Genomic DNA, 14476 nt, shown 5'->3' with positions numbered 1-14476 from the left:
CCTTACACACTCTCCTGTCATACAACCCCTTCCCTCATCTTCTTTCTCACATCTTACATTCTCAATCCCCTCTGTAACATTTTCTCTCTCCCCCCTGTCTCGCATATTCTTCCTTCTCACCCATGACTCTACTTTCACATTTTATCTCCTCCTATTTTACATGCTCTCTTCCCTCTTATATGATCTTCTCACTCTCTAACTTTCTCTCTTTCACATTCTTTCTCCCCTTTATCACATTCTTTCCTTTCTCACATTCTTTCCCCCCTGTATTACACTTTGTCACCTCGTCTTTGTCACCATCATGTCTTCCTCTCTCAGAAATAGTTCTCTTAGATTCTGCACCTCACAATCAATTTCTTACTTACTGCCACTTACATTTCACGTACCTTTCTCACATCCATCTCACACTTTCATCCCTACGCCTCTCTCCCAGCCTTTCAAGCTTTTCATCTTTTTATTCTGCATCGTGTATCCTTTTTTCTCAATTTCTTACTATCTTCATGGTACTTCCTACATTCCTCTCTCATTTTCTGACATACTAACTCTCTCTTACGTCCATACTACATTATCTTATGCCTACATTTTTCACCTCTCCTTTCCTCCCTCCCTCCCTTCCCCACCTGTGATGATCATACACCTCGCACATTCATTTACACTCTCCCCTCTTTGGCATTTTCTCTCATATTTTCTCAGTCACATTCTTTGCCTCCTTCCCCCAGAGTCAGCCCCCCAGCTACGGTACACGCCCATCGAACAGACGGTATCCCCTGGGGCTCCTGTATCCCTCAAATGCTCGGCTGCTGGCTCTCCCACACCTACCATCACTTGGACCAGGGATCATCGACCCCTCCTGCCGTCCCACAAGTATGTCATGAGTAAGGGTCCTGTTCTAAGTGGAAATTTCTTACTGCGTCTGCCCTACCACTGGGAACGTGCATTAATGAGACAGAGGCCGGGGGAATGGGGAAAGGAAGGAGAAATTCTTGGATGATAAGAGGTGGAGAGGGTACCTGTGTACTCTAAGAGTGAGGGGAGTGTGAGTTGGAGTGAGGTCAGCCAATTGGTGGAGGATAAAATGACATGGAGGTGATTCGTTTGTGCCCACCCATTTCGAAATTACGGCATCTGACAACAGATTGACCAGTATTGTCACTGATGCACACCATGTCGTTATTAATATGATATAAGGAACATGCACCAGAATGTTAAGGTGTAATATGCAAAATAAACCACGGAGGAAAATGTTCTAGGAAGCCTTCAGTGCCAACTCGAATCCGAGTGTAAAAGCTGTTATTGGCAAATTCCCCTTGATTCATTACTGCTTCACTTTCCACCACATCACTGACATGAATCAGTAATAGGAGGTAGTGACCATCGTCCACTCACCTGATGCAGTGATGCCTACTACTTCTTGAGGTAATTCTGCACATAGTGACAAGTTTTATCGGTCTAGGTAACCAAGGAAACCATTTTCAATGCAGGGCGGTTATCATATAGCCCCAAAATGAGATGATATGGAGCCTACTACGGGGCCCTTGTTAAATGATTGGAGAGACGCAAATGCATCGTTCATCCAGAAACCAAACCTCCATACCCTTTCCCTCATATTGCTGTGGCGAGCAGTTGTTCACTATAAGGGAACATCGGTGCATGGGTCGGCCCTGCAGGAGGATTACTTGCATGTGGTTGATGGGTCTGCTCGACAAAGACTATATTGAAAGAGGGGTGGTGAGTAGGGGGTCGTATGAAAGGTGTGGTAAATATAGGGTGGTGAGTCAGTATTTACTGTATACGATGCTGCAAATAATTATCTCATGCTAATTTTTCACCGGAGTCTTACACACCCTTACTCACCAACCACTTTACTCACTATAGTCGTTCTATTTTATGAAGGCAGTTAGGTTGGGGCAGCCTAAGACCTCACACCACTAGCTCTGTTGCCACATCACCGCCGCCACAAGTGTAAGAAGACCCGCCGACATGTCGTAAAAATACCCCCGCTAATACCAATACATCAGTCCTATATGAGACGGCCCTAGCATGTATTCAGTATGGACGATGGGTGTTAGCGCCGAAGTGGTGACATGTAGAGGTGTGCGGTACATAGGAGGACTACTGGGCCTTGAAATCAGGCTGTGAAGCCTATGCCCAGAGTCGGTCACATAAAAAAAAAAAAAAAAAAAATTACGCCTGCTCGCCTCTCTTTCTCTCTCTCTCTCTCTCTCTCTCTCTCTCTCTCTCTCTCTCTCTCTCTCTCTCTCTCCTATTTTAAGTTAGTACCTACTTATAAATGAATTTTAAATGCTCTGAATAGATGTAATTAAAAAAATGAGTATAGTATAAATCCGGTAAGACTTGTCAACGTTGCTTTTGCGACGTTGTCAAGTGGAGTGACACGGGAGATAGCCTTGTGTGTGAGGGTCATGCTCGATCAGTCTCCCGCCATGGAAGCTTGCCCATCAAAATTCAAAACAAGAGAAAAAAAATAAAGAAAATAAAAACAAAAGTAGTTAATATAAATATAAATATAAGAGAGAGAGAGAGAGAGAGGGGGGGGGGAGAGGAGCACGTGTGTGGCGGCGATGTGGCAATAGAGCTAGCGGTGTGAGGTCTTAGGAGGCCCCACCCAAACTGCCTTCATAAAACAGAAAGCCTACCTTACTTATCTTCTCATTCAGCACTTCGCCACTCAACTTATTTGAGATGCTACAAATAATCGTCATGAGATACTGTAATTACTCATCATATCTATTTCATTCCCTCGTACTCATCCCTAATACAACAGCTTACCATTATATAACTAACCATCATTTCATTACTCACCATCGTTTCACTATGTTTACGGCTAGTTTTCAGTTTTCTGTGCATCTGTGAATATGTTGCTGTAAATAATCATCACGAGCGTTACTCATCTCCCTTGTACTTACTCACCCCCTTACCTCTTACGCCAGGACAAGCGTGGACAGCTTCCAAACAGCTCTGGGTGAAGTAGTGAGTCACGTGAACCTGAGTGACGTCACTGTGAGGGAGGGTGGAGTGTACACGTGCACGGCCCACAACGCCCACGGCTCACAGTCTCAATCGGCACCTCTCAATGTTTATGGTCAGTCTTGTGATGTTTTGTATATCATATCTGTTTCTGTGCCCACTCTGTCACTTTCTGTGCCTACCTTATTTCTGTCCATGCCCACTTATGTCCTTTCTGTGCCTGCTTCCTTTCTGTATCTGTTTATCCCTGTCAGCATCTTCACTTGGACAGCTTCCAGCACACGGCTCAGTCTTATTCGGCTCCTCTTGATGTATATGGTCAGTTTGTATTGCTTTACGAATTAAGCTTGTTTCTACGTCCACTCCTTCCCACACTGTGCCTACTGTGTTTCTATCACTGCGCACTCCGTCCCTTCTAATATACCAGTGGTTCTTAACCTATGGGTCGTGACCCAAATTTGGGTCGCCAAGCCATTTGGAGTGGGTCACCAAGAGACAAATATATTTCTATTATTAATGTTGTATACTATTACTTTTTAACATATTACCGTACTTGTCAATACTTCACACTTTACATTCTCTCTCTCTCTCTCTCTCTCTCTCTCTCTCTCTCTCTCTCTCTCTCTCTCCTACAGTAGGCGACTGCATTTGGCTTAAAAAAAGATTATTACCCTGCACACAACTGGGAGTAGAGTACCGGTACTGTACATTTTATATTTTAAAACTTAACCGTTTTCATTTCGGAGTAATGATGCCCAGCTCATGGCTTACGTACGGTACCGAGGTCCAGAAGACATGGAAGAGGAATATCTGTTCTGTCGGCCATTACACACAACCGCAACCAGAGAAGATATTTTCAGTACTGTGGACTCATTCTTCAAGGAAGAAGGGCTTCATTGGAATCAGTGTTTTATGTCTGTTGTGATTGTGCACCAGCAATGCTGAGAGTACGTCATGGCTTCATTGCTAGAGTTAAAGAAGAAAATCCATTCGTGCTGATTGTTCACTGTCTATTTCAACGTGAGAATCTTGCTTCTCAGGGGTTGTCACCTGAGTTACAGAAAGTGATGCAGGAAGCCATCCAGGTAGTCAATTTCATTAATCTAGGGCTGTGCCCTCCAGGATCACCAGTCGGATGTGTTTTGATTTTGGTTCAGAACATGTACACGTGTTGTACCACTCTGAGGTTAGGTGGCTGCCACGAGGAAGGGTGCTCCAACGGTTGCCTGAAATGCGGAATGAGACTGAGATATTTCTAGCAAAAAGAATCATTCACTGGCCCCAAAGATTCTCTGATTCAAAGTAGGTGATGCAAATGGCTTATCTTGCAGATATCTTTGCTGAGATTAACGCCTTGAACATTTCAATGCAAGGTCACAATCAGACATTAGTTGGGCTGTCAGAGAAGGTAACTGCATTCAATGGCAAAATGAAGCTGTGGAAGAGTAAAACTGAGACTGGGAAGACTGCGTCGTTCCATCTTTGAGTGAATTTCTAGAAAACGAAAAATTTTCTCTCACCCAGATCCAAAGCATCATTGTGGAACATATCTCCAGACTAATCGAAAAGTTTTTCACTACATTCCTGAGAATGTGATGAAATATGCCTGGGTAAGAAATCCCTTCAGAATTGAAGCTGAAGACTGACCTGACGAGATTTCGAACATCAGCTACCTCCAGGAGCAGCTCATCGAGGTTCAGAATGATGAAACACTTCGTTATGACTGTCACGGGTTTTTATAATATCAGGGTAATTTTGCTATAAATGCTTAAATATTATTTAAATTGATAATAATATTCAATAATATTGAAGAGCAGAGACAATGATTGTCTTGCTACATCAAGCAACGATTACTTTACGCTGGCTTAGCACGATTCTCTGAGAACGAGAATTTATAAACTTTCTCAACAGTACACAGCAGAGACTAATTACTCACAATTGCTGAATTACTGTACTGTTAGCCTCTGGAGAAAGTTACATCACCCCTGACAATAAATAACTAATACTAATAATAATAACATCAGGTTCTTGCTGATGCATTAACTCCTGGCACAACGGATTTTAAGTTAATACAACAAGACTGGTCTAAGTACCAGTTATGAAAGCAAACGTTTATGCAAGCTAGGAGCTATATGGGAAATAAGCTTAATTATGGAGAAATGAAACAAGAGTTTACTTACATTAAGCTCAAGAAAGGAACTGTTAAATTTATTAATCACAAAAAATAAATTTAACATTACAATTCAAATCAATTAAATGAGACGCACTCACTCACTCATGCAATAGCTAAATACTTACGCCTAGGGAAAACCACCTTAACTAAGCTCTTAAAACTACAAAATACACAAAAGAAATACCAGTCGATGAATGCTATGTATCACCACTAAGGTGGGAGTACTGGGATTACTGAACTAGTGGAGCTTGGGGTGCTAGCTGACCTCTCCACTTCTGAGCACAGAACCTTTCTCCGCCACAGCAAACACAAGACTGAATTCAAATAATGTACAGGCAGGACGCACAAGCTACCAGAAGGCATGGCTAACGGTTTAGGCAAGCAGAGGTGAACGATAAAGAAACAATAGTATCGCTCAGTAGCGCACTTAGTGACGTGCATCAAATCGGTCACCCCTGAAAACGGTGACGAATGATTTGAAAAGTATACCCCGAAATGGAGAGAGAAACGGTTAACTGAGCGATACACTGAGTTTTCCACTAATAGTTCGTGGCTTCTCACAAAAAGGAAATGTCGCGAATTGATTCGTGACATTACGCCCCATGAAAATTAAATCTTCCTTCAGAAGAATGATTTCAATATACATACATATAAATCCTAACTCAGTCACACAAGATTCACACTGTGGTGTGTGTGCTATCCTGCTACAGGAGAAAATCGCAGTCGCCAGTGAGTGAAAATACCTCGTATTTACGTTAATAGAAGCAAGCTTGAGGGAAAAACTCCGTGACGACGGTGAAAATCCTGTACTCAGGTCAAACTGAGCGAAAATTCGCTACATTTACACTGACAACTAATTGTTGTGTAGCGTGGTGTATGTAATACACGGTGTAGGTGTGACAGTTGTAGTGTAACTGTACCTACATGTAAAATGACATAGTAAATAATATGGCGACGATGAAGGCAGAGGAGAAGAGGCGGCAGCGTGCGGCAGACGATCAGCTGGCCCGCACAGCAAAACTGCTACACCCATTGCTGAACCTGCAAAACCAATTGAGGTGGAGCATCAAAAGTGTCAATGAGACAAAATTCTTATTAAGTTACAATTACTCTCTCTGCCTAGCAATCAGTACATGCTACGAAAAGTACGCTCTGGCTGAAAAATACGAGTGACAGCCAAGCTTCGTACATTCGAGGTCGCCATTAATTATAGCACACAATTAGTTTTGACACGTTGAGAATCCTTGTGCAAACTCGGGTCTTCCATAGCCTCGAACTGCACACGGGTCCTCAACCTGTGCCTTAACCTACAGTTCTTATATTAATATCGGGAAGCTGAGAATCCTTGTGCAAACTTGGGTCTTCCATAGCCTCAAGTCGCCTCTGCGGAGTTCTCTGTCGAACTTCCCCCTTAACCTACAGTACTTATATTAGTATCAGTGAGCTCAGAATCCTTGTGCAAACTCGGGTCTTCCATAGCCTCGAGTCGCCTCTGCGGAGTTCTCTCTCAAACTTCCCCCTTAACCTACAGTACTTATATTAGTATCGGGGAGCTGAGGATCCTTGTGCAAACTCTGGTCTTCCATAGCCTCGAGTCGCCTCTCAACTTCCCCCTTAACTTACGGTACATAATATGTATGTACAGGCCCTGGACATAATGTGTCCTGTGGGGCCAATGGGCGAGACGTCAGGTCTGCACCCACTTCACCACTACCCTGTCTCTCAACTGACTCAGAGATTACAGGTGTGGTTACAAATGGCACAAGAAGGGCATGTCCCTGATTAGTGGTGATACTTTGGCACACACTGCATGAACGGACAAAACTATTTATGTCCCGTCCCATCCCTGGCCAGAAAAAGTCAGCTCGGATACGGCCCTGGGTCTTCCTTTTGCCCACGTGACCTCCTGAGGCTGAACAATGACCCCATTGTAACACTGCTAGGCGGTACTTGGCGGGAACGACAAACTGCAGTCGAACCTCGCCCTCGGGTGTTCGTGACTCACGGTAGAGCCGTCCTTGTTTACGAAGGAACTTGGCTCGACCTCCCCGTGAATACTTAATCACTCGACCCTTTTGTTTGTTCCGCACGGTAGCAAGTGTCGGGTCAGAATGTTGTTCTTGTACAACAAGTTGACTACACATCAGATCTTGCGGCGATTCAATGATCACTGGGGTGACACAGTCTGGAGCCTCAGTCATGGCTCGTGTTACCGCAGCAGCCGAAGTCTGAGTAGCGTCATTGGAGCAACTATCCTTGACTCCATTAATATTGCCTACTATAAAGTCAAATAGAGGCTCTGGCATGACAACCGCAAGTGTCGTACCAGTATAAAATGGAGATGCCACCTGGATACATGCCTCAGGGAACAATCTCACTGATCCATCAATAAGCTTTGCATGGATCTGTCGACCTGTATACTGCTCAGGCCGAACTAGACTCTGCTTGACAGAGCAACCTGAGGAACCATTGTCTCTCAGGACCTTCACAGGAATGTCTCCCACAAACCCTGGCTGAACCAGGAAGGTACTGTCACCTGTGGGAGGGCCTGTGGAGGAAGCAGCTAGCCACTCATGAGGCTGCTGAATTGATGTGGCGAACATTGTGCCTTGAGAATTATATACTTGAGAAGATGGAACATTGGCCATCTGTGGAGGGGGGTTCACTGTCACTGTAGGACTAGTGAACTGTGGGGAAGTACCCACACTGGTAGGGACGTGGCCACCATGCTGCTGCTGAGGAATGAAGGCTGCATTCGCTTCCTGCCTCTTTTGAGCTGGTGGTGAAAAAGTTTGTCCCGACGGTCGGTTGCGTGGCTGATACTGCTGCTGGTTAGGGTACTTGTTGTACCTCTTCCACTCAGGTTTCTGAGTGTTTTGCCCCTGGTCCTTCCACTGCGGTTTGCTTGGACCTTGACCATTACTCTGAGAACGGCCTTGGTGCTGGGATTCAGTCTGAGACGGCTTCCCAGACTTGGCAGTATCTTTTCTGCTCCAGGTGTTTTGCTTACGAGCTTGATACCCGTATGCAGTAAAGAATGCGTCAGCCTTCTCTGCCATTTGGCTGGCATCTTTCACCTGGCAGATCTTAAGCTGTGCTATGAGCTCAGCAGGCCACGACCTCTCTAGCTGTGTACGCAGCATAAGGTCAATTATCCCCTCACGCGTGGAAGGAGTTTCATCTTTCTCCATCCACTCATTTAAGTAAGCTGTGAGACGATCAAGGAACTGAACAACTGTCTCCTTGTCTTGGAGACGAGCTCGCATGAACTGAACTTTGGCGTCGTCTACTGTGAGACCATACGCCTTAATGAGTGCAGCTTTCATCATCTCATATGTGAGATTGTCTCCACGAATTCTGTGGAGAATATCGAGGGCAGGGCCCTCAAATAAACTAAGAAATTGGATCCGCTTAGCTGCCTCATCCAGTTGATACATGTCTGCCATGTCCTCAAAACGAGCTATGTACGGCTCGATTCGCTCGCTTTCCTTGTATGAAGGAAGCTTGATGCATGGGGTCGCCAGGACATGTGCAGGAAGAACGCTCGTGGAGCTTGGACCAACTGCACCAGATGTATCTGAAGCCAAGGAATCTCGCTTGAGCTTCATCATTTCATATTCGTGTTTTTCACGTGCCTCACGTTCGGCACGTTCGTGCTCTCGTTCTCGCTCGCGTTGTTCACGCTCGTATTCGCGCTGTTCTCGCTCGTGTTCGCGCTGTTGTCGCTCTTTTTCTAACTCGAGCTCGCGTTGTTTCTGCTCGTGTTCGCGCTGTTCTCGCTCGTATTCGCGCTGAATCTTACGCTCTTCACGGGCATCATTCTCGCGCTGCTGCTCCTGATTATGCCGTGAGAGTATATACTCTTTAATTTCGGTTGGGTCCGAAAGACCCATTTCTTTGGCTTCCTGTAAAAATACAGTAGTAGCCATTTCGCTAATTTATTAAGCAAAACCGAAATTGAGTACTGACTGCTTAGCGACGAATACTAATAAACACAAGTAAAGAGTACAGACACAAGCTAGTGGTGACCAGTCTTATCCAGTTAACTGGCAAAGAATAAATAAAAAATGTAAATGACTGGGAAGACTCAATAATAAACACAATGGGTACGGCGACTTCCCAGGAGCGAATAAAATCGTCTGGCGTTACCAAGAATAAACTAGAGTTAAGTACTCTATTGATTAATAAAGCAAAAATTCACTTGCTAAATTAACGGTAAACACCAGTAAACTTGTGTCTATAAACTTTAATGATAAATACCTAAATATGAATGAGTGAGCACTATCTCGTGAATAGCTTTAGAGCTAGGAGTTAATATCCTGGCGAGGTCGCCAATTGTCACGGGTTTTTATAATATCAGGGTAATTTTGCTATAAATGCTTAAATATTATTTAAATTGATAATAATATTCAATAATATTGAAGAGCAGAGACAATGATTGTCTTGCTACATCAAGCAACGATTACTTTACGCTGGCTTAGCACGATTCTCTGAGAACGAGAATTTATAAACTTTCTCAACAGTACACAGCAGAGACTAATTACTCACAATTGCTGAATTACTGTACTGTTAGCCTCTGGAGAAAGTTACATCACCCCTGACAATAAATAACTAATACTAATAATAATAACATCAGGTTCTTGCTGATGCATTAACTCCTGGCACAACGGATTTTAAGTTAATACAACAAGACTGGTCTAAGTACCAGTTATGAAAGCAAACGTTTATGCAAGCTAGGAGCTATATGGGAAATAAGCTTAATTATGGAGAAATGAAACAAGAGTTTACTTACATTAAGCTCAAGAAAGGAACTGTTAAATTTATTAATCACAAAAAATAAATTTAACGTTACAATTCAAATCAATTAAATGAGACGCACTCACTCACTCACGCAATAGCTAAATACTTACGCCTAGGGAAAACCACCTTAACTAAGCTCTTAAAACTACAAAATACACAAAAGAAATACCAGTCGATGAATGCTATGTATCACCACTAAGGTGGGAGTACTGGGATTACTGAACTAGTGGAGCTTGGGGTGCTAGCTGACCTCTCCACTTCTGAGCACAGAACCTTTCTCCGCCACAGCAAACACAAGACTGAATTCAAATAATGTACAGGCAGGACGCACAAGCTACCAGAAGGCGTGGCTAACGGTTTAGGCAAGCAGAGGTGAACGATAAAGAAACAATAGTATCGCTCAGTAGCACACTTAGTGACGTGCATCAAATCGGTCACCCCTGAAAACGGTGACGAATGATTTGAAAAGTATACCCCGAAATGGAGAGAGAAACGGTTAACTGAGCGATACACAGTGAGTTTTCCACTAATAGTTCGTGGCTTCTCACAAAAAGGAAATGTCGCGAATTGATTCGTGACAATGACTTCAGGAAACAAAACGAATCACTGAGCTCATTCTGGATCAGAGTTTACAAAGAAAAGAAAATTCTTGGAGGTGAAGCCCTGAAAGCACTCCTTCCTTTTGCTACAACTCATCTGTGTGAGACAGGAGTTTCTGCACTCATAAAGTACGGAAACCGTCTACAACCAGAGCATGACCAAAGATGCAGTCTGTCATCTAAATCACCTCGGTTTGAGAAGCTGATTGAAACTTTTCAGTGCCAGGGATCTCACTGATTATAGTACTTTATGTCTCAGACAACATCCAAAATTGTGACTCTCTCCTTAATGGTCAGAGTAAATAGGTGTATCATGAACATGAATGAATTGTTTTGATTTTCTGATCTTCGATTTATTTTTTCCTGCCAAAATGTGTTGATATTTTAGTTCTTAGGAAGTACATATAATAAAAATGAAATTTATTTATTTTGACCAATAAAATACTGAAATATTACTTTGGTTTTAGTCATATGATATGACACATATGTTTGTTTCAGTTCTGGTGCAGAGTAAGTTTACAAGGGTTTGGGTCGCCATATAGACAATCTAATGGATTTTGGGTTGCCAAGAAAAAAGGTTAAGAACCACTGTAATATACTATAGCAGTAGCCGTGTGTCTGTGTATTTTGGGCAGCCGAAACTACACATTCAAATCGCACCAAAATTGGCACAAAAATCGCAAAAAAATCGCTGCTGTAAAAAAAACTTGGTCCCATCACGATTGAAAAACTTTTACTATATTTAATGAGAGATCACATTTTGACCCAAAAACGCTGCTCCAGGAGCCCGGCATAGGATTTCCATAGAATTTTTTGCCCAGAGGTAGAACTAAAATAAACTGTAGTAGTAGCCGTGTGTCTGTGTGTGTAACTTTGGACTTGCATTCGGACAACTTGGGTTCCATTCCCCAAGCTGCAAATAACACGATCAATTGGTTAGCTGCAAAAAATCCAAGTGACAACGTTACACTAGAACAGCACATAAACACGAGAGCCCTCCGCTGGAGCAAGTGCTCGTGATCCCTTTGGGCCCCTTGCACTTGTTCTGTCTACTTCCTTTGTAGATCCATTCATCCGTGTCCATATCTTTAAGTGTACGGCTCACGACTCACAGTGTTCTCAGCCACATTGGGCTCTTCTATGTTTACGGCTAGTTTTCAGTCTTCTGTACATCACACCGGTTTATTGGTTAAATGGTATATAATCATATGGAGAGAACAGGTGTAGATGATGTAGTAAAAAGTATATAATTATGTTGGTGAAATTGATGGTGGTAGGCAGAGTGGAGTTTGATGGTGGCAGGCGAGTGGAGTTTGATGGTGATAGGCGGATGGAGTTTGAAGGTGGCAGGGAAAATGGACATGGAAGGTGGTAGACGGAGTGGCAAGACATGAAGGTGAAATTATATAAGAACCGAGTACGAAAGTAAGGTATGCAAGCTGTGAGACTGGGAAACTGACGCAATCTAATTATATGCATTACATAAGGAGGAACATGTCAAGCTGGTGGCACTTCATTGTTTTAACTTGATAGTTCAATAACTGATCGTGTGCCAGATACACGTGAATTGTGTGTGTGTGTGTGTGTGTGTATATATATATATATATATATATATATATATATATATATATATATATATATATACTGTATGTAGTACATCCCCATAGTACACGAGATCCGAATACGAGATTCCCCTTGTACGCAAGGACCTTTTTTTTTTTTTTTTTTAGTAGCATTTTTTATTAATATGCGAATTGTACTCCTTGTAAGCGAGATGGGCAGCGAAGAGTGGCCCAAATCCGGGGTTACCCCGAGTACAAGACATTGCTCCCCTAAGAAGCGATAACAGGTAATCTATCTATCTATGTATCTATCTATTGCCAGATGCCATAATCCCATAAGGGGTGGCCATTTGACATTGAGTTATATGTTTTACAGGGAGGGGGACTAACCCTGCACCAACCCACTTGTTGACACATAGGGAGCACGTATGGGTTGGTTATATGGTTACCACCCAGCATTGTAAATGGTTCCTTGGCATTCAGGAAACCATTTGGCTTGTCACTCAATGCAAAGCCACCTGTAAAGGAAAGAAGAGCAATAAGAAGTGATAGGAAAGATGGGTAGGAAGAGAGGAGGGCAGGCACAGAAAAAGAATGATAAAGGCTAAGGAAGAAGTAGGCAGCACTACATCAAGTGAGTGGATGATGGTCGCCCCCACCTACCACCAATGATTTACCTAGTAAAGCCAAGATCTTGTAGGTTTACTTTATCTTAGGTAATATGAAAGGTGGGGTATGCGACTGATTGAGAATTTTCAACAGAATAAGAAAATGTTCTGGAAGGAGGTGAAAAGGGTGAGAAAGGGAGAGTCTGGGAAGGAAGAGCGAGTAAAAGCAGAGGATGGAAGGATGTTAACTGAGATGGATGCAGTAAGGAAGAGATGGGTGGAGTATTATGAAAGATTGTTAAATGTAGAGGAGGAAAGGGTGGCTGAGATTGTGGCAGATGGAAGGATGCAATGAATAAATGTGTTGGGAGAGTTGAATGATTCTTTGATCACGAAGGAGGAAGTGGAGAAGGCAGTAAAAGAGATGATAACAGGGAAAGCTGCAGGTATGGATGGGTGTGCTATGGAATGCCTGAAGGGTGGTGGGGTGACTATTGTTGACTGGTTAGTAAGATTGTTGAATGTATGCATTATGAAAGGTATGGTGCCAGTTGACTGGGCAAGTGCTTGTGTGGTCCCGTTGTATAAAGGCAAGGGTGATAAGTATGAATTTACTAGCTTTAGGGGTATGAGTCTGTTGAGTGTTGTAGGTAAAGTGTATGGTAGTGTTAATTATGAGACTTAGAGAGGATACAGAGGGAATGATTGGTGATGCTCAATGTGGCTTTAGGAGAGGGAGGGGATGAGTGGATCGGATGTTCGCTGTGAGACAAGTGTGTGAGAAGTATTTAGCGAAAGGCAAGGATGTGTTTTGGGCATTCATGGATTTAGAGAAAGCGTATGATAGAATTGATAGGGAGGCTTTGTGGACTGTTTTAAGATTGTATGGACTTGATGGTAGGTTACTAAAAGGGTTGAAAAGTTTTTATGTAAATAGTAGAGCGTATGTATGAGTGGGAAATGCTGTGAGCGATTGGTTTCCCGTGAAAGTGGGGCTGTGACAGGGATGTGTGATGTCGCCTTGGTTGTTTAATGTTTATATGGATGGTGTTGTAAGGGAGGTGAATGCAAGAGTTTTAGGTGGAGGTCTGAGTCTGGTGAATGTTGATGGTGGAAAGTGGAATCTGAAGCAGCTGCTGTTTGCAGATGATACTGCACTGGTGGCTGATTCAAAGGGGAGATTGAGAGAGTTGGTAGAGAAGTTTGGAAGGGTGTATGAAAGGAGGAAATTGAAAGTAAATGAGAATAAGAGTAAAGTGATGAAGTGTTCGAGGTTGGCAGATGGTAGGGGGATGAATATAGTTTTGAATGGTGAGTTGCTTGAGGAGGTAGAGTGTTTTAAATATTTAAGGTCACATGATGCTGTGGATGGAAGAATAAATGCAGAAGTGAAGTTTAGAATGAATGAAGTAGGTAAGGTGCTGGGAGGAATGAAAAAAGTGTTTAGATGTTGTTCGCTTAGAATGGATGTAAGACGAAGGCTGTATGAGGGTGTTGTGGTACCGACTGCGTTATATGGGGCTGAAACATGGAATATGGGTGTAGCAGAGAGAAAAACTTTGAATGTAATGGAGATGAGGTGTCTGAGGGCTATGTGTGGAGTGACACGTATGGACTGAGTGCAAAATGATGAAGTGCGAAGGAGAACTGGAGTTGTTCGGGAGATGGCTGGTAGAGTTAAGCAGAGGGTGTTGCGATGGTTTGAGCATATGGAGAGAATGGATAATGAGCAATTGGTGAATAAGA

At 43.1% G+C, this 14476-nt stretch overlaps 1 protein-coding gene across 1 annotated transcript in view; it reads left to right on the top strand.

Moving 5' to 3' along the window:
- The first annotated feature begins 301 nt into the window (after positions 1–301).
- Positions 302–14476, top strand: part of LOC145392421 (cell adhesion molecule Dscam2-like) — a 331196-nt gene continuing 317021 nt past the window's right edge. The window contains exons 1-3 of the mRNA XM_080266830.1: positions 302–323; positions 720–864; positions 2952–3103. Coding sequence (XP_080122956.1) covers positions 302–323; positions 720–864; positions 2952–3103 — 319 coding nt within the window. The remainder of the gene's footprint in view (positions 324–719; positions 865–2951; positions 3104–14476) is intronic.

Source organism: Coenobita brevimanus, chromosome 22 (assembly GCF_032717465.1).
Source record: "Coenobita brevimanus isolate Jiangsu-jjx chromosome 22, ASM3271746v2, whole genome shotgun sequence".
In the NCBI taxonomy this organism is placed as follows: Eukaryota; Metazoa; Arthropoda; class Malacostraca; order Decapoda; family Coenobitidae; genus Coenobita; species Coenobita brevimanus.
This window is presented reverse-complemented; position numbering and strand designations above follow the sequence as displayed.